The 25,024-nt window shown below is 41.7% G+C and overlaps 1 protein-coding gene across 1 annotated transcript in view; it reads left to right on the top strand.

Annotated features, from left to right (window-relative positions):
• Nucleotides 1-25,024, top strand: part of RGS6 (regulator of G protein signaling 6) — a 482,257-nt gene that overhangs the window by 295,057 nt on the left and 162,176 nt on the right. Inside the window, exon 3 of the mRNA XM_030559656.1 lies at nucleotides 13,639-13,738. Coding sequence (XP_030415516.1) covers nucleotides 13,639-13,738 — 100 coding nt within the window. The remainder of the gene's footprint in view (nucleotides 1-13,638; nucleotides 13,739-25,024) is intronic.

The raw sequence follows: 25,024 nt of genomic DNA, 5'->3' as shown, positions 1-25,024 counted from the left end.
CTCCCGAACATCTCCCAACCATCTCCCCCAACTTCCTAGTTTAAAGCTCTCTTGATGAGGTCGGCGAGCCTCCATCTTAGAATTCTATTTCCCTCCTTGCTTAGATGAAGTCCATCCTGAGCGAACAGTCGTCTATCCGTAAACGCTTCCCAGTGACCGTACATCCCAAAGCCCTCCTTATAACACCACTCCCTAAGCCATCTGTTGATCGCCATAATCTTGTCACTCCTTCGTCGCCCCGCTCTAGGAACCGGCAGAACTAAACAGAATCCCACTGAAGATCACCTGAGCCTCGATGTCTTTGAGCCTCTTCCCCAGTCTGGCATAGTCCTCCTTGATACAGTCCAGCGAGTAACTAGCCGTATCATTCGTTCCCACATGAAGGATAATCAATGGATTCTTTCCCGCTCCCGCTAAGATTGTATTCAGCCTCAGGTCCACATCCTGTATCTTAGCCCCTGGCAGACAGCACACCCTTCTGTTCTCCCGATCAGGTCTAGTTACAGGCCTATCCACTCTTCTCAGTAAAGAGAAAGTCCTGGGGAGAGGGAGTTGTATGAGAAGCCGGAGAGTTTGTTTTTAGTCTTGGTCTCTGATTAGAGTCAATCCTTGAAGCAGAATTGCCTCCTGGGAGCTGGACACTGCAGTTGGGCTCAGATTCTGGAAAGATGTGATTGCCTGAATGCTGTCTGATCATCTCTGTTCCACGACTGGTGTATACATGTAAACAAAACAAGTTACATTTAGAATATATCCATCACTGATTTCTCCTCCAAGGGGAAGCTGACCTGTGAGGATCCAGAATTATGGTACCATTTGGCAGAGGGACAACACTAGTGTGAGAATAGGACACTGATCTTGAAAGAAGGGACAACAGTCTTTAGTGATTTTGTACAAATCTTTAAATCAATGAAACAACTCACATGCTTAAAGTTAAGTATGTGGCTCAAGGCTTGGCTGGTAATTTAGAAAATGCCTGTGGTCAAGGGGTTAAAATTGCCTTATTTTGTTTCTGTCGACATGTTTCATTTAGGGTATAACATTTATGTTTTCTCTCTCTCATGGACAGTCACTTTCTTTAGATTTGTGTCAGCTACTGTAAACTTACTTTCAGGACTACATGGGGCCCATGCTAACTGTAATAATGCATGGTTGTCAGAATCAATTAGAATGCTCTCATGTTAGCTTCACTAGTAGGCCTTTAAGATGACCATGCTGTCTGGGCATTACTGGCTCCAACACTAGATTTAGCTTAAGCCCCTAAAGAGATTTGTAAGAGCAATTTTTTGACTCTTTAAATAAAAATGGATTCTGCTGATACCTTTTAGAATGAATATATGTATCTTCTATTCCTCAGTGTTATGCTTCTTAGATTTGACAACTGCTACCCAGGAAACTAGTGTAGCTGCTCTCACACCTTTGATCATATTACAATAAAAGAGCATGAAACTGATAATTTAAAAAAAGAGACCTCATTTGTTAATGTGATTTTGCTGAATGTAATTTTGTAGCTAATGGGGTTTTGTTTAAAATAAGTGCTTTGTTTATTGAGCATTACATCACTGTAAAGATGGTCCTGAGCAACAAAGCTAAAATACAGATCCAGATTTTCCCAAGGGTTAGAATTGTCTAGATGATGGGGTATCTACCCCATTTTAAAAGTGGGTCTGAGTCTGGAACTTTGGATCTGTACTTTGCAAAATCTGAGAGTTCAGATCTGGTGTCTTGATCTGAATCCATTATCTATTTCACACTTTTACATACATGTATGCTAAAAGTTACGTGTGTGCATATAATGTTTGTATATTATTAATATTATTATCACTTGTTTGTGGCAGTGTGCTAGATGTGTTCCATACAGACTAGAAGGAACGTGATATGTATACTGTACATGTAATAAACACTTCACATTTACCCTTTTTGGTGCTCGTCCACAAGGTATAGAATTTCTTTAGTAGCAAGATTTGAGTTTTGGGAACATCTTATTTTAAATTCCCTTGTTAGTTGTGCTAATCTATGGCAATAGTCAAAAGTTCTGTGAATTACTGTATTTAGTGATACAATAAGGTACTATAGAGATAGGAAATAAGTAACTAACTTGTCACTGGTTGAAATTTTAGGTGATTTTTTTCCTGCAGTTTTCCAGAATGTTCTCTGCTCTTTTTTTAACTGTTTTTCAGCTAGCTTGTATTTGTAGCTATATAAGCTATTAATAATACGAGAAGAGTTAATTGGCCTCATAAAACAATCACAAAGTTGTTAAGCCATTGAAAATATATTTTACCGTTAATGCGGAGTGACATAGTAGGTTAGGCTTATTAGTCTTTCCCCTCTGTGGATCTGGATGAAATTCTAGAGGTAAAATTCCAGTGGACTTAGCCCTCTATGTCATTGGCTGGGACATGCTGGCATGTGGAAGTGCGTAAGACTTGCTGTGCCAGTGCTCCAACAGTACCTAATTGTGGATAAATTGAAGACTTCATTGTTCAGAGTTGTTGATCTGGCATTTTTCATGAGCATGAACTTTTAAGCTTTTTTAATACCTATTTTTAAAAAGCATTACAAGAAATGGATGTGCAAATCAGATGTCACTGGAAGAGGTATGCAAAACTGAGCTGAATATCAACTCCCTAGCAAACAGAATCTTTAAACAGTTTTTTTTTCCCTTCCCTTTTCTGGAATGGGTTCTTCTGGGAAGAACACTTCCACTTAACAGCATTAACATTGAAGAGACAGATAGCAAACTTATTTTCCCCCATTTTGATTGTTGCATTTAACATTTTTAATGCAATATGTTCTTTTAGTTGAACTACTTTATAAAAAAATTAAGAGACAGTGGAGTTGCATACCCTTGTGGGGAGCTATATTGAAAATATGACTCTTTTGATGGTGGTAAACAGAGTTGCTAGTAATACAAACCACACTGCTTTACATTCACTTTGCCACACTTTTTTAGATCTAATCTTTCTTATGATACATTGCATGGCAATTAGTTAAATCATGCATGAAATGATCTGCTACACTGCATTATGTGGTGCAATATAAAACACACAAGAATCTTTTGTGGGTCTTTAATGTGTTTATGGAGTATTTGCTAATCATTTGGTGAGACTGTCCAGCCTGAGTTGCTTTTGTTAATGTGTATAAAATTAGTGGCCACAAAAATAAAGGTGTGGGGTATAGTGGGTACAGTTTTGCCCATCAGTTCTCTAGGGAAGCCAGTATTTGTGATCCTGTGCTCTTAAATGTGACATTCTTCTCAAGAACATCAGTGCCAAATAGCTGAGTTTCATAGTGAGTATATTTTATTGACTATTCTCTGAATAGCTCCAAATTAACATCTGCATTATTGTGTGGGAAGCTGGAAACGTATTAATGAAAATTTGTAACTTTGTAAGGAGAAACTATTGTCCAATGCTACCAGATTTCACAAATATCACAGAGCAGATACTGCAACCTATTATTATGAATTCTTACCTAATTTTGCCTATGACTTTTTACAGCATGTTGTTGAATCTACATGTTGAAAACAGAGGTCTGCAGTGTAAAAAGTCAAAAATTATACTTGATTTCACTAAGAAGAACCTTCAGTCCTGCAGACTCTGAAGAGAGACTAAGACCTCAGAAGTGTCATATGTATCTGAGGGCAAAATTAGGCCCTGAGATTTTAAATAGAGAATGTCCATTTTTAAAGTGAGTGATGCTTTGTTTTCAAAACTTTTCCATATTCAGAAACTGGTCCTTTGTACATTCTTTCTGTACTCTGCCATGCTGTGGCTACTTCCAGCCTGCTCCATGGAAAGTCTCCTTTCCAGATGGCACCTTAGCTGGAAAAGAAAGTCTTTGCCAGGACTGGGATTTCCTTTTGCTGACTCTGTCTTGGTTGAGCTAGGCAGAGTAGGGTTTTGAAATTCTGTATTTCCAGCTGTGTGAAGGAGGATACTGGACAGCAGTTTCCAAAACATTTGCGCAAGTTTTAGTATGAGAATTTGCTGGTAGAAGTCTGGGTGTTTGGGATTTTTTAAATTGTGGGTGTATATTTTGTAATTGGATCCTAATTTTTGTGAAGACTTGGGAACACAGGACTTGCTCTACCAGAACAGATCCTGGACCCATGTGGTCCAGGATCTTATCTCCAGAAGTGCCCTAGACCTGAACCCCCATCACAAATAATGCACTGGGCAAAGTGGACGTTGGAAAGAGACATTTCATCCTGATTCCAGGTTGTGAATAGGCTGTTGGAGACTGGGATTTCCATGTATAAAATGAACAACTGGAAAGCACTAGTCCAAGGTGTGACCAAATTACATATTAATCATGGAGATGCAGAGAGAGTAAAATATCCACCACAATATTGGCAAATAGTCTCCTGTTTTGAGTAGCTGTGCTGACCTTCCAGGTGACAAAAACAGGACTGGAGATATGTGCTGCTTCAGTTAAATGTGGTACTTGGATCTGGGAAGTGAGAGTCTGGAATTTAATTATGCTTGTTATGATCTTGAAAACATCTTCATTTTAGGTGACATTCTGTTCAGTTTTGCATCAAAGTAGCTATGGCTCATTAAGCGGAGTAGAGTATGCATCTTCGTTGAATTAATCTGAAGTGGTAGTTAACTGGTAATTCAGTAATCAGTGGTACACAAACTTCCCTGTTCTGTAACTAGTTGGCTATTCTCACAGCCCTCTCCATTGATTCATTCATAGAATTTCAAAATAAAATTAAGTCTTGTAAAAGACTGTTACAAAACCCCAAATCTTGCAAAATTGGCCTGTTGGGTCTCATTACAAACATGAAACTTAGCCCAGGTTTGCTGAAGGATTTAAGATTCCTGAAGCTTTTTCAATGAGATGGAGCTCATTTACGATTCCAGCACAAATTCAGGTGAAAATCCTTGGTTTCTGCAGTATTTAATTTTGTATGTGGGGGATTGGTTCAAAGTGAGCACTCAGAGTGATACACACGGTAGCAAACACCACACAGAGTGAAACTGATGGGAAAGACTGGTGAACTGAAACTGCTTTGGCCAGCTTTTGTTTCTGACAGTTGCTATTTCAGAATGTTTGTATGTATAAGCTTATTTTAGATGAGTTTTGTACAGAAGTAGTTTCTCTGTGGCACAACTCAGCATCTTCATGCTCTTGGTTATTAGATTAATGGGTCTTACCCTGGTACTCTGCCATATAGTGAATGAAAATGTGTGTGGGGATGGGGGAAATTCTTTTATGAATGTACAGAATTCGCCCCTTCTGAAACAGCTCCCTTATCTGCATTTCTGTCAGGCAGGTCTGCTGAATTCTATTTTTTAGTCGTCATTGTATAAGCTAATGTAGTCTGAAGACCTGGCTGTTTTTACGTTAGATGCAGTGATGCAACAGAAAAGAAAATCTTTCCTGTTACCAAGGCAACTTGTGTGTCTAAAAATTTCTGTAGTGAGGCAGCAGACTTCCGTCAATCCCTGCAATAGATCACTCTATTAAAAGCTTTTCTAAACAGAGTTCTTGCTCTCTACCTTCCCCCCACCCACACAGCCTGTAAAGAACTGATTTGTGAAAGAACAAATTTTCAGCTAAATCTACTTTTTCCCACTTCAGATTCCAACTTGTGGTTTTATTTTGCGTTTCATCATAAATTCTTATTCTCTTATTAAACTACAGTTAATTCTTTTAGAGCTTTTAGAAGTCAGCCATCTGAATCTAGTCAAGGAATGGTGTTGGTCAAAAGTGATTAAAATGAAGGTGGTAGGTGGTCTGCATAAAATGACCTGGGGGTCTTAGTTCTGTTACTAGCTGATAAATATCCACATCAGATCACCATCATGTTTGGCTCTCTGAGAAGAGAGGTTAAGGATTTAAAGGACATAGAGACTGCATTTTCCTCTCATCCCTAGAGATGGTTCTTTCAGGTCAGATTAAGGTACATTTGGGAGGCAGCGTGGAGGAAGCTTGCACTGGTTGTGACAGTGCTATATAGTACCTGATCTGGGCACAAAGAGAGGGCTGTATTACCACTGCTGTCAATTTTCACAAATTCACTTGGGGGGGCTGCACTCAATGACCTTTCAAGGTCCCTTCCAGTTCTAGGAGATAGGTATATCTCCAATTATAAAATTTTAATCCTATCCTCCAAAGCACTTGCAAATCCCCTCCACACCCAGCTTGGCATTGTCCATAAACTTTATAAGTGTACTCTCTATGCCATTATCTAAATAATAATTGAAAGGGAATGGAAGGGACCTTGAGAGATCATCTAGTCAAGTCCCCTGCACTCACATCAGGACCAGGGGTGGCTCCAGGCCCCAGCACGCCAAGCGCATGCTTGGGGCAGCATGCTGTGGGAGGTGCTCTGCTGGTCGCTGGGAGGGAGGCAGGCAGGGTGCCTTCGGCGACATGCCTGTGGAGGGTCCGCTGGTCCCGCGGCTTTGGTGGACCTCCCACAGACATGCCTGCGGGAGGTCCACCAGAGCTGTGGGACCAGCGGACCTTCCGCAGGCACACCTGCGGGAGGTCCACCAGAGCCGCGGGACCAGTGAGCAGCAGAGCGCCCCCCACGGCATGACGCCGTGCTTGGGGCAGCGAAATATGTAGAGCCGCCCCTGATCAGGACTAAATACTATCTAGACCATCCCTGACAAGTGTTTGTCTAACCCACAGGGGCCAGCTTCCTCCGGGCCCCGGGGGTGCTCAACCCCCCGCTCTGCTCCAGGTCCTGCCCCCACCCCATCCCTGCCCAATCTCTTCCCACCCTTTCTCCACCCTCACCCCTCCTCTTCCCGCCCAGTTCTGCCCTCTCCCTGCTTCTCCCCCTCCCCCACAGCACCTCCTGCATGCCATGGAACAGCCGATTACAGTGGGCAGGAGGTGCTGGGAAGGAGGGGGGACGAGAGGGGAGCTGGTTGTCAGTGAGTGCTAAGCATCCACTAATTTTTTTCTGTGGATGCTCCAGCCCTGGAGCACCCACAGAGTCAGTTCCTACAGTCTAACCTGCTCTTAAAAGATTCCACAACCTCCCTAGGCAATTTATTACAGTGCTTAATTACGCTGACAGAAAGTTTTTCCTAACGTCCAACCTACACTGCAACTGAAGTCCATTGCTTCTTGTCCTACTCTCAGAGATTAAAGAGAACAATTTTTCTCCCTCCTCCTTGTAACAACCTTTTATATACTTGAAAACTTATGTCCCCTCTCAGTCTTTTTATCTCCAGACTAAACAAACCCAATTTTTTCAGTTTTCCCTCATAGGTCATGTTTTCTAAACCTCTATTCATTTTTGTTGCTCTTCTCTGAACTTTCTCCAATTTGTTCCCATCTTTCCTGAAATGTGGCACCCAGAACTAGACACAATAATCTAGCTGAGACGTGATCAGCACAGAGTAGAGCGGAAAAATTACTTCTCATGTGTTGCTTTCAACACACCTGCTAATACATCCCAGAATGATGGTTGCTTTCTTTGCAACAGTGTTACGCTGTTGACTCACATTTAGCTTGTGATCCACTATGACACCCAGATCCCTTTCTGCAGTAATCCCTCCTAGGCAGTCATTTCCCATTTTGTATGTGTGCAACTGATTGTTCCTTCCTAAGTGGAGTACTTTGCATTTTGTCCTTATTGAATTTCATCCTATTTACTTCAGACCATTTCTCCAGAAAGTGGTTGGGGGCAGAGGGAGAGAGGAGAAATGCAGATTAAGAGGCTGGGACAAAAGGACTAGTTCCATTACAAGCTTACTGGAAAAATTTAATCTCTGGTGATCTCTGAACTGAACTCACTAGATGGTAATTACTAAGTACCGACATATGTTCAACAAGGCAGTGTCGTGAAGCTGAAAACTAGCAACCATGACTGGGCCTTCACAGATGAGACAACTTTATAATTTATTTCTGATTTATCTCCCTTCCTCATCACTCTGCACATGCCGTAGTCAGCTTCTCCATTTCTGACTCAACACAAACCTAGGTCGTTCTGTCTGTATGCTTTAATTCAAGTATGCCATGTGTTGGTGGCTTCCTTTGCTGTGGTCTGGAGCGAAAGCAAGCAAGTTCACAGCAGAGTTAAAAGTCATTTACTATTGAATGTGGGATGTTAGATTTTGAGACAATTAGATGACAATCCTGGAGTTGGCAATGAGACGCAGCCTTGAAATTACTTTGGTAGTAGTGTCTATTTCTTTGGACACTGACCGACCCATATCATCACAGAATTTATTTTAAATTCTGGAACATTTTTGAAAATTCTGTTAAAATGGAGAGAGGAAAATCAAGATAAATCTGATTTTGTTTTGTATAGCTCTGGGTCCCCTTTTGCTTAAATTGTTTTACTAGTCAAATGTAAGTGAGTCTTATTCATACATTGCAAACTACTGCATTCAGAATCCTCTTTGCGTTGATAGTCATATACTCCTAGAGCCTCAAAGCACTTTGCAAATGCTGTGAAAGTGTGCTGATGTGAAGTGCAGCTATCTTAGGACAGAGGGACCATAAAGAGGGGTGGTTGGAGTCATATGACAGCTTCCAGTTATGAGAGATATGTCTGTGTGGTTTGTTATACACACATTTTGTTGCTGAAATTGTCAGCTTATAAATTAATTTTCCATTGGTTTCTCAAGAAGCTAGTAAGCCCTTGTCCCTGGATAAGTGAAAATTCCCCTTACTACTACAATGGGAGTGAACAGCTAAAAGAAATATCAATGACCACCTAATTGAAAAAGATTGCTGCCTCTTATCATGATTTTTGCTTGGCAGAAGCCAATTTTAAGTATTTTGGTTTGCCTTACAACTCCAGGAAACCTTGGAATTAAATTAATTTTTGAAATGTAGAAGTGGAGCCTGAAAATCAAAGTTGACTTGAGATCTTTTTAAAAATGCTTCTAAGTTAAAGGGAAATCATCCAGTTCATGGCTATAATGCTTCAGTCTGTTATTGTGATGTAGAGAGATTCTTTGCAAGGATTACATTCCTGCCCATCCATCCTGAAGAAAGCATAGGGAAAATGTAAACACTGTGAAAAAGGGGCATCCAATATCCCCTAGGCATCAGACCTGCGTTCCAAAGGGAATGGAAGAATTGCAGAATTCCAACTCCTAGTGTAGCAAGGGGGTACAATGAATATTTTAAACATCCATAATTGGTAGAAGAGGAGCCTTGAATGTGTCATGGACAGGGGGCCTCCTGTAGACCTCAGACCTCTGATCAGAGGAAAGGCTATCCTGAAGATATTTGATATCTGCACAGCACTGATGTTTAGTTTGTCATTCCCCCTGGAACTAACACCATTGTCTCCAGGTGGAAACAGGGATTGAATGTCCTCAAAAGGGCAAAAAATCCCCTCATATTTTAGAGGAAATAGGAAGGAACTTGGGTTTTCCACTGCTCCAGTAATCAGACCCTACTGTTATTTTGGCTTTTGGAAATAACTATATGCATTTGTGCAGAATAGGGGCTCTCCAATTTATTGAACTGAATGTCACATGTATGTTTATGATTGGGCAGGTGGCATATGTATGCATTTGGTGCAAAGCAGCTCATGGCTGAACTGGAGGAGGTAAGGAAGATAGAGAGGTACATAGATGAGACTTTCCAGGACACAGTAGAGCAGTCCCACCCCCAGTCTGACAGCTTCTGTGCTTTTGAGGAGGATGAAAGTCCCAGGGAAGAAGACCATCAAACTGAAGCAGAAGGAAATGATGCCATAGTTAGGACCCTCTTTCCAGATGATGTCATGGTATCCTCTCACATTGAGGATACCTCTTCTGGGGTAGGGAACCCTAGTTATCAGGAAGAGACAGGTAATAGTAATGGGGGATTCAATTATTAGAAATATAGATAACTGAGTTTGTGATGACTGAGAGAACCTGCATGGTGAATTGCTTGCTGGGTGTGAAGGATGTGGCTCTCTCAAGACAACTAAACAGACTTGTGTGCAGTGCTGGGGAGGAGCTATTGGTTGTACTACGTGTAGGTACAAATGACATACGGAAAGATCAGAGTGAGGTCCTGGAGGCCAAATTTAGGCTCCTAGGTAAGAGATGAAAGTCCAGGACCTCCATGGTAACCATCTCTGAAATGCTTCCAGTTCCATGTGCAGGCCAGTTAGACAGGCAGAACTACACAGTCTCAATGCATGGATGAGACAATGGTGTAGGGAGAAGGGTTTTAGGTTAATTAGGAACTGTGGAACCTTCTGGGAAAGGATGACTCTATGCAGGAAGGATGGGCTCCACCTAAACCAAAATGTACCAGATTGCTGGCATGTAAAATTAAAAAAATAGTAGAGAAATTTTTAAACTTAAGAGGTAGGGAAAAGCTGACAGTTGAGGAGGAGCACACAGTTTGGACAGAGACATCCCATAGGGAAGGATCTCTTAACGGACATTCTCTATATCCTAGCAAAGAGGAGAGGATAGAAGCTGATAAAGTACTGGTAGGAGCTGAAGAGAAACAGTCAAATGAAAATGAGTCCCATTTAGTTACATCACAGGAAGGCAGACAAGTAAATATTGACAAATTTTGTAAGTGGTTGTATACAAATGCTAATCCCAAAAGATCAGCCACATAACCAGGTCAATATACAATCAGATCTTACCCAATAATCATGCTGTTGCCAGTCCTTTAGTATCTAATATCTAAAGGTTTATTTATAAGAGAAAAGAAAGAGAAGAGATTTAAAAGGATTAAGGAAGTCATATACATACAATCATTGCAAAGCTCTTGGATGAGGTTTGTAGCAGTGATGGTATAGACAGGTTGGCTTGTAACATCTCTGGTAACTTCCAAAACATTGGAAAGTCCTCAGTCCATAGTCAATATGTTTCTTTTAGAGTAAGTCCATAGTCCTGAGATCAGAGCAGGAATGAGGCAAAATGGAGATGCTTCCAGGGTCTCTTATATCTTTGCCCGTGTGGAGGGAATTTCACTGTCCCAAACACAGCTCTCAGCTTTAATTTGTGGAAAATTACAAGCACAAAATGGAATGCAGGGTCATGTGAGCAAGTCACATGACTTGCATGGCTTGATGATTCATAGGAGCAGCCATTACCCATATTCTGGCTAAAGCATCCACAGGAAGGTACACTGGATGAGGAAGAACTTCTATGGCTCATTGTGAGGGTTGAGTGTTCTTTAATAGGCCATCAACTTGAATAGTTCATTCACAATGTGCTGGCCAGACTGGATGTAAATTACCTGGTGGGTGTCATCCCAGGAGCAAATACACTTGAAATAGATAGAGCCAATATTCATCACTTCAGATACAAAAATGATATATGCATATAAACAGGACAATCATACGTGGCAAACAATAACTTCCATCAACACCTTACATAATATACTTTGTACAAGATGTGTTGCAATCGTCTAACAGTGGCAGTATTAATGATACAAATGGTCATGTCCCAATCATACACCATCACACACAGTAATACCAGCATACAAAATAAATAGGAAGGCCAAAGTAGATCATGCTGGTGGGGGAGTGGCACTATATGTGAAAGAACGCATAGAGTTAAGTATATTAAAAATCTTAAGACTCAAACTGTACCATAGACTCTTTATGGATAGAAATTCCATGCTTGAATAATAAGACCAAAGCAGTAGGAATATACTACCAGCCAACTGACCAGGATGATGGTGATTGTGAAATGCTCAGGGAGATTAGAGAGGCCATAAAAATAGAAAACTGAGTAATAATGGGGTATTTCACATATCTCCATGTTGACTGAGTATGTGTCACTTCAGGCTGGGATGCAGAGATAAAATTTCTAGAGACCATAAATGACTGCTTCTTGATGCGGCTAGTCCTGGAACTGACAAAGGAAGAGGCAACTCTAGATTTAGTCCTAAATGGTGCACTGGATCTGGCCCAAGAGGTTAATATAATTGAATAGCTCAGTAATAATGATCATAATGTAATTAAATTTAACATCTTGCATGTGTGGCTAAATTAGAAGTCATGCTGCAGAACTACCAGAATTTTTAATTCTTGTCTTTTCTTCCATTATTAGTATTAAAGCGGGGGCAAAACCAGTGATTCTGAATGGAGAAATAAAGTGGCCTGATTCTACCGTCTTCCTTTACTGAAATGTTTGACTGCTTTGAGATAGATCTTCTCTTGAACCTTTACCCTTTTGTGCTGTCTGTATGGAAAATATTCTCTAAATTTAGCAGATTGGTCATGTAGATAGAGAGAGAGAGTGTGGCATGGCTCAGGTGATTATTAAGCTGAGTATTCTCCCTCTAGTTTGCTGATTCAAAGAGAGCCCATATCAGCAGTGACTGTAAAGTGTTCCACACCATGAAAAACAGCCCCTCCCCCAAATTGGCATAAATTCTCAGCTGTAAAGGCAAAAAATGCCAAAATGCCAATTCATGTCTGTTTCTTTAAACTGATGTTTATCAAAAATTCAGAAAAAGATCTACATTTTATTTTGACATCTTTTTTCAAAATGAAATGTTTTGATTTTTCAGTTTGAAATGATTAAATTATTTTTTGTTTCAGATTTTCCAAAAATATTTTAAAATTTTGAAAATGAAACAAAAAGTTTAGGTTTTGTTGAAATGAAATGTTTCATATGATCCAAAACAAGCCTTTTTCAATTTCTTGATTTGACAAAAAAAATTAATTTGGTTTGGATCCTGAACCAAAATGAATTTTAGTTTTTTTCATAATTGCCTGCAAACAAAAAAATCCATTATTTCATACAGCTGTAGTTGAGAAGGGAGTATTTGAAAGTTTGAGGAGCTGCTGTCACCATTGTTGTACCTGTTATGTCAATAAAAAAAGACATACTAACTTTCATCAACACTATTTTTTACACATACACACACGCGCGCGTGCACGCGCATGCACACACAAATGTCAACTAGTCAGATGCCAACTAGTAACAACAGTATAGCAATATGCACAGCACCATTTGTCTCACTCCCAGGGTAACTTGCATCACTGCACTTTTTAAGGATGCAAGTTCAGCTTTGATTTGTTCCACTGTTTGGGGGAGAGATGTGGAATAAGAGGGAAAAAATGATGTTGGATGTCATGAGCTAGCTCTTCAGGACAGGAACTTTCTTCCCCTTGTGTAGGGCCTACCACATTATCAGTCTACAAGAAATAAATATTATCACGTTTGGATTGATTACATTATTTATGTGCTGGAGCCGTAAGTGTGTGATGCAGCTATTCTCAAATATGTGGCAACCACTGCCAGGAGCAACTAAAACTATCTGAAATTTTACTTAATTTTTCCACTTCCTTCATTTTTTTCCAATTCTTTTACTTTTACCTTTGAAGTACATTAGTGATTCTGGGCCAACTGTCTTCAATGGGAGTTTTGACTGAGTAAAGAATTCAAGATATGGCCCAATAGGAAAAAATGAAAGTTGTTGACATGTCTGGAACTTAGTCTTCCACTTCTAAGATTGTTCATGTAAACCTTGCATTAACCAATCATATAAATACATTCTCAATCGCTTTTCCCCTTCTCCCCATTGACAAGGGAGTTGGAATAGCTTAGCAAATCTTAGCAAATGACATGAAAAGATTTCATGGCACCTAGTTTTTGGCTGGTGCCAATACTTTATCAGTATTATGAGTATCTATAGTCACTATTCTTGCACACCCAATGTAATCCTTTCCTTCCCCCTTGCCAGATTGAAGATATAATTACAAGAATGCAGGATGACAAAGCAGGTGGCGTTCCTATCCGAACAGTCAAGAGCTTTCTGTCTAAAATCCCCAGTGTCGTCACAGGTAAGAACCACGGTTTGAATGAAAGACTGTGAATTAGTGCTAAAAGGAATATGGCCCTGTAACCTCACGAAGAAGAGGTGAGTGCTGGAGGAAGAGGAAACGAAGGGAAAAGCTGACTGATCTCGGCCTATTTTCTGGATGTGCCCTTCAGTCAAGGCATAAAAGACGATGCCAAATTGGTTCTCTTCTGTAAAGTGTAACAATTTTTAACCAAGTGATTGGATTTCCTTAGGTTGATCCTTGAAAACCTGTTAAGTATTTGTATAGCTTTAGACTGCATCACAACATTGCCATGCAGTATCTTATGTAGTGACATCATACAGGAACAGGGGGAAACAGGCTCCCATTTGAGACATTAGAAATAAAGTTGGCAAATACAGCACGTGATCAGCAAATAGACAAAAAGGTCGGCTAAAGTCAGGAGGCTTGAAAGAGCACTGGGGAGAGCTGCTGGGAAGATAATGTGAGGAATCTGTTTCTTGTCCTCCCCAGATACTTTATCACAGTTCCTTTAGACTTATTCCAAGTGCACAGGAGCCCCATGGGAATATTTATCTCTATTACAGGGGCCATTCTAGCACAATGAAGTTGTGTCTCAACCTGTGGAACCGGGGTGACTCAGAAGCATAGCATCGGAATATAGAGCCATTCCTTCCCATATCTCCAGCTTGGAACTTCTCCATGGCTATTGAGACCAACAGTCATTGCTGTGTGATAGATGATCTTGGTGACAGATGTAGAATGAGTCAGGGGATTCAGTTCCGTTCCCAGTGGACAGCTGTCCACCTCACACAATCCCACAACGACTACTAGTTCTAATTTCCTGCTTTGTTTGCAATCCCAGCAGAGAACATAAGGGTTTGAATAAACCATTAACCCTGAAATGCCCTCTCAGCCCTGGAGTATCTTTTGCCAGGCCAGGCCTGAAGCACATTGTTGGGACAGTTGGAGGAAACTTTCACTGCTGCTTTACCTGTTCTGTGGATAAAGAGACTTTACTTTCTGTGGCACATTTCACTGACAATGAACTCATTACAATGATTAGTAAAAATGCAAAAAGCCAATATCCTCCTGTAAATAGGCAGCAAAATCTACTTTGAGGAAGGTTGGATTGACCAGAGACTTGCAGGTTGGGCTGATTCAGTCAGAGGGATGAGAAGAAGCATGATTTGACATCTCTGTATCAGAAACAATGGCCCTTGTCCAAGTTCAGCACCAGAGTGAAATACGGACCTCCAGCAATGTAGGAGTCACGGCAAGAATATGGAAAGTGACATGGTGTTGCTACTGATTTAAAGATCAATCCTGCGAATTCCTCTTATCAAGCAATAGGCTCTTCTTCTGTGAGTAGTCCAATTGATTTCCAGTGTGTGACTCTATGTAGTAAGCAGTTTACAGGATTAGGCTAGGACTAGGCATGGAAGAGAAACATGAATCTACAATGAGATGTGAAAAGACACTAAATTGATGCTTATGACGGGAGCATGTGTTGACTAACTATTTTTGAAAGTTCCTAGGAGAAATAATCTTTTTATCTAGTTTGAAAACTCATCCTAAAGCTCCAGTGCAGAGTACACAAACAGGAAAGCTCAATCCTTATTCAGCTAAGAGAGGTTGCCCGTATTCTTGTTAATATTCATTGACCTGATTAAGCAATTGATCTAGTCATCAAGCCATTAGGAGGAGGAAGAAAACAGGAGACATAACAGCATCTCTGAGCTGATTATATTTATCTTTAAGCACCACCATGGGAGACAGCTCCCTGGTAGAGTGAAAAAGTGCCCTTTTGAATTCTGCTGTTCCAGAATAGCAATAGTGTCACCTTGAAATTGGGTCTCTCCACAGAGGAGAACTACAATTCCAAACATTTTTAGTAAAGAGGGATGGAGTGAACGGAATCAATAAAACAACAGAACCTAATCCAAAATGTGTGGAAACCTTTTCAGAGGAGGATGTGGGAAATGTGTTGTGTTGCTCAGTTGACAGTCCCTTCAGCTAACTTGAAACCTTAGCCAGTTCTTCTCAGCCAATTGTGGCTGTGACCTGGAGCTTTGGAGGTTGGGCAGCAGGGAAAAACAGAAGTCTCCTGCATTTTTCCTCTCCTCCACCCCTCGCAAATTGATGCTGGTTAGATTTATATCTAAGATAAAAATAAAAGAAAGATTGTTTTGCATTAATACAATGCCAAATTAAGTAAATTTCTTAACCTTTGATTTGCTTAGTGTTCTTAGCATAAAAAGACAAACTTTCAAAGCCTTTGACACTAAGACTAGACTATCTGGAAAGATTTTAATTTCTGAAATCCAGTGATGTTCTATATTTTCACAACCAATTCAATTCCACATGGCAAATGTAACAAAAATGCCAAGACATGACTTACTGTCAGACTAACAACAGCCACGCTGTGATACACATGGGGTTACTTCTTGACTGCAGCAACACAGTATATGGCACTGGCATTTTTTTTTCCTCCTTCTTCCTAGCTGTGTGTGTAACCTGCGGAGAGTGGAAATCAGACACGGATCAGGAGGGAAGGTGGAATAGGGAGCTGTCAGAGGAGGGTTAGAATGGAATATGAGGAATTATAGGACTGTGACTCTGGGAAGTGAGGTTTGAGTAGAATAATGTCATTTTTTTTCACTTCAGCACCCATCTTTGGCCAGTGGCGTTCATGTGTGTTGTGGTACAGAAGGATGTGAATCTCTCATCTCCCTAAATGCATATTGTAGTCAGTGTCTAGAACAGCACTTGCTGTAGTGGAAGAAACCACACATTCCCCTCTCGGGTAAAGTAAATGATGCCTCCAATCGTGTTCTGTTACTGGAATGCTCATAAATAAACTTACAGCTCACCACTCCATGGTATTCCATTGATCAAAAAGTAGTGTCAATACACCTCCTCAGTATAGTAACCACCATTCCACTGCACCTGACTTCTACACCTCTGCCAATGCATCTCATTGTTAACCTGGTATTTCCATACAAGGACCCCAGAGTTTTCAAACACTGCTATTTTTCACGCAAGGGCTCTCTGTACACCATTGCCAAAGCGATGCTGTACTGATCTGCAGCACCTATGCTATTCTGGTATGGACAGCCCCTTTCACCTACAACTCTGCCAAACCTGATTCCAAATCTTCTCCATGTTGGTCCTGAGTTTGTTCATACCTCTGATAATGTAACTCAAGGGTGACCTGTAATTCAATACCTTTTAGCTATTCATTCTCCCTCTGGTTCACCTTAATCCAAACCTATAACCCAGTGATCCTCAACCTTTCCAGAGTACTGTACCCCTTGCAGGGGTCTGATTTGTCATACTCCCATGTTTCACCTCACTTGAAAACTGCTTGCTTACAAAATCAGGGTCACAGCACACTGTTACTAAAAAATTGCTTTTGTTCTCATTTTTAACATATAACCATAAAATAAATCAATTGGAAAATAAATATTATACTTCAATTTCAGTGTGTGGTACAGAGTAGTATAAACAAGTCATTGTCTTATGAAATTTTAGTTTATATTGACTTCACTAGTGCTTCTCACATAGCCTGTTGTAAAACTAGGCAAATATCTAGATGAGTTGATGTGCCCCCGGAAGACCTCTACATACCCCCAGGTGTACAAGTACCCCTGGTTGAAACTCACTGCTGTAATCCACTAACATCCTTCTGTTCTAGTACAGCAATCTTCTTCACCCAGGTCCACCAATACACCTGAACTCTGATCTACACACCTTTATTCCAGTTCTGATCCACTTAGCACTTTAATTACTCCTTATTCCTGATCTGTAACCTACTACATTCCTGCTTTTTCTCTCTGCTGCTCTCAAAAGGTTGCCAATTTGCTTCTCAGCTGTTATATCTCTGCTGTTTCAGGCCTGGTTTTGCAAATTCCCCTGAAACTTGATCTCTACTTGCCCCAAATATGTCAGCCATGACCCCTTACGTCTCGGACATTTGCCAAAGGGTTTCACTCCTAACCTGCAGCTTTCCCCTGGCATTCTAATATTCAGGGGAGACTGAGAACCAGGCATAGGGCAGGCAGGTGCAATACAATCTACCTCCACACAGCTCTGCCAATGCACTTCATTCTTGATTTGTAGTATCTCTTTTATTTCAGTCCTGGGCATCTCTGAACAGAAACTGCCAATTTTACTGAAGCTGGCCTGTAGTTTTCTTGGTATGAACAAACATTCACTGGAGACTAGTGATCTCAGCTAAGCTTAAACTGCTGTATATTTCTCCTTAAAAAGCCAGCATCTATCTTTTGACAAGTGTGCGTGCAATAGTCCCCAAACAAATCAGAATGCCTCCTTTATGATAGAGTGGCATTCAGCTGGAGGATATAAAGTCCATGTTGCTGGGAAAGAGAGAATTTATTATTAATAGTGCTCCTGGTCAATAGAGCTTGTGTTAGAATGGGAAAGTTAGAACCATTTTACCACCTGTACAGGCTGTGCAGAAGGATTCTCAGTTTCTGTCAAAACAATTTTTCATGGCTGGGCCATTGTGGAGATGAACTCTTGAGACCATTGTGAGGATAAGGTTATAGCTCCTTTCCTCAGTAATGTGCCTACTTCAGATTAAAGACTTCAGTTAAGTGGAAACTCCTCCTCTGCAGTCATGAAGGTCTCCTTTGCTGTGAAAGTATGCAAGCGGGGAGGTCAGCATGGGGAGGCATGATACAGCAATCCATTCCTCAGCAGGGCATGGGGACTGGGCATGAGCTTTCTAAGAACAGGTTAGACAAACGCTTATCGGGGGTGGTCTACGTTAACTTGGTCCTGCCTCAGTGCAGGGAGCTGGACTAGAGGACTTCTTGGGATCTCATCCAGCCCTACATTTCTATGATTCTGTGAAGGGCTGCTTTAGTTATTAGCCTGAAACAGCCTCCACAGATGGTTCCAAAAAGGATTATTTTTCCCGTGGCCCCACTGCACATCTGCCTACTTAGTCTGGCTATATGATTTTAGCTGAGCCTTGTCCAGCATTCCTGAACTTTGAGATCTAGCATGAAACGTCCCCAAACTTAAAGCTGGACCCTGTCTTTGTAATAGATGAAGCCAATATCTCAGATCCACTAACCCATCTGCTTGTCAAATTGTGACTCAGAACTTCTAGTTTGGGTCCATCTTTGTTTCTACAGTTTTGCTTCCTGAAAAACTGCCCTCATGTAGGACTTGAAATCTAGCACGTTGGCTGTATTTTCAGTACCACAAGTGGTGTAAAGTGTAGGTAGTGCTTGGATGCTGCATTTTGGCTTTGGTGATGGTCTCACCTCTAAACAAAGTAAGGATCAGTTTTCATATACAGTTTTTTTGATAATGATGGATGAATCCATTTGGACAAAATAAGAATCTCACAAAATTCAAACCAGCTTCCCAAAATAACTTTCAGGTGAGTGTGTTTTTATACCTTTCAGCTTTAATCTAAATGGTTTCTGGTGATTTTCCATACCTATGTTATAAAGTAAATTCAATGGTGCCCAATAGTCACTCAATGGAAACCAGCTTATGAGCCCCATATTCGTATACACTTGCTTCTCACTGGAAATCAATTACTCTGGGCAAGTTAAGTTTTTAAATTACACTTCTACCCTGATATAACACGACCAATATAACACAAATTTTTGGATATAATGCAGTAAAACACTGCTCCAGGGGGGTGGGAGGGCTGCACACTCTGGCAGATCAAAGCAAGTTCGATATAATGCGGTTTCACCTGTAATGCAGTAAGATTTTTTGGCTCCTGAGGATAGCGTTATATTGGGGTAGAGGTGTATTTCAAGCTAAGACTGAAGTGGGTTTTTTCACTACAACTTGGCGGTATTCTTTACTATGCATCTCCTCTTTACATTACGTTAGGAAATGTAATCCACTCTGCCCACAACGAGCAGGCTGTTGTACCTCTTTATTTAGTGCAGTCCAAAGCCTCCATGAATCACATGGTATTAGACATGTCAGTTCCAATACATGTACTGCATGGCTTGCAAGTTTCTTCTTCAGTCTTCTCCTAAACTCTTTTGGTCCGGTGCCAGGTCACAAATGATCCCAGTTAAGGAAGGAGCAGAAAAGTTATTCCAGCTTTATATGCAATTCCTTCTACCCCTTTTTCCTTTTGAACTTGCTAGTTTTGATTAAAGTAGGGGGGAGAATGAGTTCAGTGCTACAAGTACACTAATTCCCTGCTGATTGCTAAGGCTTCATTCAATTCATTGCAAAGCAAAGATACAGAGAAACTGATGTTCAGAGGGTTTGGGGATATTATAGAGTAAGACAAGGTTGTGAAAATGACCAGGCTTTGAAACTAAATTATTAAAATGTGGGCCTTTCTGCATATCTTTGAGTGGGGGTGTGAGTGTGCATACATGCACATACACAGACATATGCAGAGCATATAATTCTCCAGTAAACAACTAACAAGAAAATAAACTTAAGAATAGTAGTTGTGTTGTACATTATGATTAAATATCTAACAGGGTTCTGCATTATTTCTATCTTCTATCCCTATATACAGTAATGAAGTGGCTTTTGTGTGTTATGTGCCATTGCTCTTTGCTACAACCCAGTTGTGCAGGGACGGCTCCAGGCCCCAGCAAGCCATGCGCGTGCTTGGGGTGGCAAGCCGTGGGAGGCTCTCTGCCGGCACCGTGAGGACGGCAGGCAGGCTGCCTTCGGCGGCTTGCCTGCGGAGGGTCTGCTGGTCCCGCGGCTTCAGTGGACCTCCCTCAGGCATGCCTGCGGAGGGTCCGCTGGTCCCACAGATTCAGAGGACCTCCCGCAGGCACGCCTGTGGGAGGTCCACCGAAGCTGCGGGACCAGCGGACCCTCCACAGACAAGCTGCCCCAGGCAGCGTGCCTGCCGTTCTTGGGGCGGCAAAATGCCTAGAGCCGCCCCTGCAGTTGTGCATCAGACTCCATATAGTTAATGTAGATTCACAGCCATATTATGAATATATTGTGCTTTTCTAATTTAAGCCTGATTTGTGCTTATTTTTTTCTGTGCAATTCATCCCCTAATACTGACCTTCTCAGCTCTCTGGCAGAGAAACAGACTAAACTGCATAGCTTGCTTGATGCCACAGCTACTCTGGGCTTGTGAGGGAGGTAAGGAAGCCTTCCTTCAACGGTGACTGTATACACTTCTCCCAAAGAACTGATTCTTAGCCAGCTGCCCCCTTCAAGATTGTTTATCTCTGCTTACAAATCATATGGGCCTAACATGATGTGTAAGAATACATATCCAGACCTCAAGGTTTGCCCCTAAATAATTTAAAGTTCACTTTTAAAATGGTTTCAAGTATCAGAGGGTAGCCGTGTTAGTCTGGATCTGTAAAAGCAGCAAAGAATCCTGTGGCACCTTATAGACTAACAGACGTTTTGGAGCATGAGCTTTCGTGGGTGAATACCCACTTCCTCAGATGCATGTAATGGAAATATCCAGGGTCCAGATGATGAAGATGTCATCAAATATACATTGAATGCTTCCGCCGGTGTGCACAGGCAGAAATCGTGGAACAACAACATCGCTTGCCTCACAACCTAAGTCGTGCAGAACGCAATGCCATCCACAGCCTCAGAAACCACCCTGACATTATCATCAAAGAGGCTGATAAAGGAGGTGCCGTTGTCATCATGAACAGGTCTGACTATCAAAAGGAGGCAGCCAGACAACTCTCCAATACCAAATTCTACAGGCCACTTCCCTCAGATCCCACTGAGGAATACACTAAGAAACTACAGCATCTACTCAGGACACTCCCTACACTAACACCAGAAGAAATCAACATACCCCTAGAGCCCCGACCAGGGTTGTTCTATCTACTACCCAAGATCCACAAACCCGGAAATCCTGGACGCCCCATCATCTCGGGCATTGGCACTCTCACTGAAGGACTGTCTGGATATATGGACTCTCTACTCAGACCCTATGCCACCAGCACTCCCAGCTATCTCCGCGACACCACTGATTTCCTGAGGAAACTACAATGCATTGGTGACCTCCCAGAAAACACCATCCTAGCCACCATGGATGTAGAGGCTCTCTACACAAACATCCCACACACAGATGGAATACAAGCTGTCAGGAACACTATCCCTGATGATGCCACAGCACAACTGGCTGCTGAGCTCTGTGCCTTTATACTTACACACAACTATTTCAAATTTGATGACAATATATATCTCCAGATTAGTGGCACTGCTATGGGCACCCGCATGGCCCCACAATATGCCAATATCTTCATGGCCGACCTGGAACAACGCTTCCTCAGCTCTCGTCCACTCACACCCCTTCTCTATCTGCGCTACATTGATGACATCTTCATCATCTGGACCCATGGGAAGGAGACTCTGGAAAAATTCCACCATGATTTCAACAGCTTCCACCCCACCATCAACCTCAGCCTGGACCAATCTACACGGGAGGTCCACTTTCTTGACACCACGGTGCAAATAAGTGATGGTCACATTAACACCACCCTATATCGAAAACCCACCGACCGCTATGCCTACCTTCATGCCTCCAGCTTCCATCCCGGGCACATCACACGATCCATTGTCTACAGCCAAGCACTGAGGTACAACCGCATCTGCTCTAACCCCTCAGACAGAGACCAACACCTACAAAATCTTCACCAAGCATTCTCAAAACTACAATACCCGCATGAGGAAATAAGGAAACAGATCAACAGAGCCAGACGTGTACCCAGAAGCCTCCTACTGCAAGACAAACCCAAGAGAGAAACCTACAGGACTCCACTGGCCATCACATACAGCCCCCAGCTAAAACCCCTCCAACGCATCATCAAGGATCTACAACCCATCCTGGACAATGATCCCACACTTTCACAGGCCTTGGGTGGCAGGCCAATCCTTGCCCACAGACAACCTGCCAACCTGAAACATATTCTCACGAGTAACTGCACACCACACCATAATAACTCTAGCTCAGGAACCAATCCATGCAACAAACCTCGATGCCAACTCTGCCCACATATCTACACCAGCGACACCATCACAGGACCTAACCAGATCAGCCACACCATCACTGGTTCATTCACCTGCACATCCACCAATGTAATATATGCCAGCAATGCCCCTCTGCTATGTACATCGGCCAAACTGGACAGTCTCTACGGAAAAGGATAAATGGACACAAATCAGACATTAGGAATGGCAATATACAAAAACCTGTAGGAGAGCACTTCAACCTCCCTGGCCACACTATAGCAGACCTTAAGGTGGCCATCCTGCAGCAAAAAAACGTCAGGACCAGACTTCAAAGAGAAACTGCTGAGCTTCAGTTCATCTGCAAATTTGACACCATCAGCTCAGGATTGAACAAAGACTGTGAATGGCTTGCCAGTTACAGAACCAGTTTCTCCTCTCTTGGTTTTCACACCTCAACTGCTAGAACAGGGCCTCCTCCTCCCTGATTGAACTGACCTCGTTATCTCTAGCTTGCTTGCTAGCACACATATATATACCTGCCCCTGGATATTTCCATTACATGCATCTGAGGAAGTGGGTATTCACCCACGAAAGCTCATGCTCCAAAACGTCTGTTAGTCTATAAGGTGCCACAGGATTCTTTGCTGCTTTTAAAATGGTTGGAATTAGACATTTTAATGAGCAATAGTTTTCATGTGGCAGCACTTAAAAACAGCCATGTTGGCAGTGGAGAGCAGTAGTAAAGGAAATAGCCCAGTGCACAATGGTCGGGAGGAGTAAAATTTGGCCTAGAAAATTGCAGCAAACTTTAAAGTGTCGTGTGATCTTTCATGTCCACAGAGTAGACAGAGCTATAAGGTATTATCCAAAAGACCCAGACTCTAATGTATCTGCTTTGGAAGAATGAAGGGCTGAACACATCCTTCCAGAAGCTGAATGCGTGATTACTGTAAAGTCAAGGTATGATGAATCTGAGGCTTTGACAACAGACCTGTTACCTTGAGCTTCTAGTGGATGCAGAAGAATCTGTCTAGCAGACAAGATTTGGCTCACTCTTAAGATTTGTCTACAACTGGGCTAGGAGGTGTGTTTCCCAGGTCACACAGATGTACCCAGCTCTAAAAACAACAGGATAGCCAAGTAACCAGGATAGCATGGGTGGTGGCTCGAGTTAGCCACCCAACAGGTACCCATGCAAACTGGGAATCGCACCTCCCACCTTAAATGGAGATGTACCCTTAGTCAATTTAGACTTTCTACCATGACTTGTCTTCTCTCTACAGACACTAGAGACATTTTCAAAAAGTTGGGGGGGGGGAGGGAAGACTTAGCCATCTTATCATGTTGGAACATCACAAAAAACATTGTCACCTGCTGTCAAATAGAAGGCATAGAGGTTAATAGGCCAGACTGCTGATGAGAGCAGCCAGCAAGAATTCTGTGCTTGGCAAAAGCAGCCACAGTTATCTTTTGTTTTATCTGATTTTTTTAAGGATTGCTTTCAGGACTTTTAGCCTTCAGCACAGGCTTAGGAATTGGAATGAAATGGGCCTGACATGATGCTAGTTTAACTGTAGAAACAGTGGTTAGATGAATTGATAGTTCACTCATGGTATCAAAACATTACTAGGTAAGAGTTTTCTTGGTGCTGACTACAGTCTTATAAAACACACTGCATTTAGCTGATGGAATATTGTGGTTAATGGATGGTGCATTAAAAAGAGTTATCGATATTTCAGCACCTGTAGAAAGTCATGAAAATGAATGATTAATGACTCTTGCTTTTGTCCTGATGTCTTCAAAAGCACAACATTATTGTGAAAGTTTATTTCAGAATCTGAATGATATCGCACAAGAGCACAGATTAAGTGTATCATAAGTGGTCATTGAATTTGAACAACTGTCCTGAGGTTGTAATACTTCCACTGCCCACTGTAAAGCAAAGGCAGAACAGCTGATCTGTGGTTGTGGTGGATCCACCAACCAAGCCTCATTTCTTCTCACTCACTACTACTTCTCTGTCCTTTTCTATCCCACCCCCAATACTTTTGTGGGCTTTCCCTCGATCATCTGTGCAACAGAGCTACATCAGTTCTATGGGAGATGTCCATGCCCTCTAAGGCATGAGGGGAGATTTGACCCTAAGACAAATAACCATTTATACCATTAAGTGCTGTGGAATGAATTATACTAAATACGAAGTGACAATCAATAGCAAATTGAATCCACAAATCTTTATTGAACATAATTTGAAAGGCACCATCCTGAATCAATCAATCACAGTGTATTTCAGCTTTCATTTGGTGGCATTCCAGCACTTAAAAAAATAAATCATTC

The sequence above is a fragment of the Gopherus evgoodei genome, chromosome 4 (assembly GCF_007399415.2).
Source record: "Gopherus evgoodei ecotype Sinaloan lineage chromosome 4, rGopEvg1_v1.p, whole genome shotgun sequence".
Classification (NCBI taxonomy): domain Eukaryota; kingdom Metazoa; phylum Chordata; order Testudines; family Testudinidae; genus Gopherus; species Gopherus evgoodei.
This window is presented reverse-complemented; position numbering and strand designations above follow the sequence as displayed.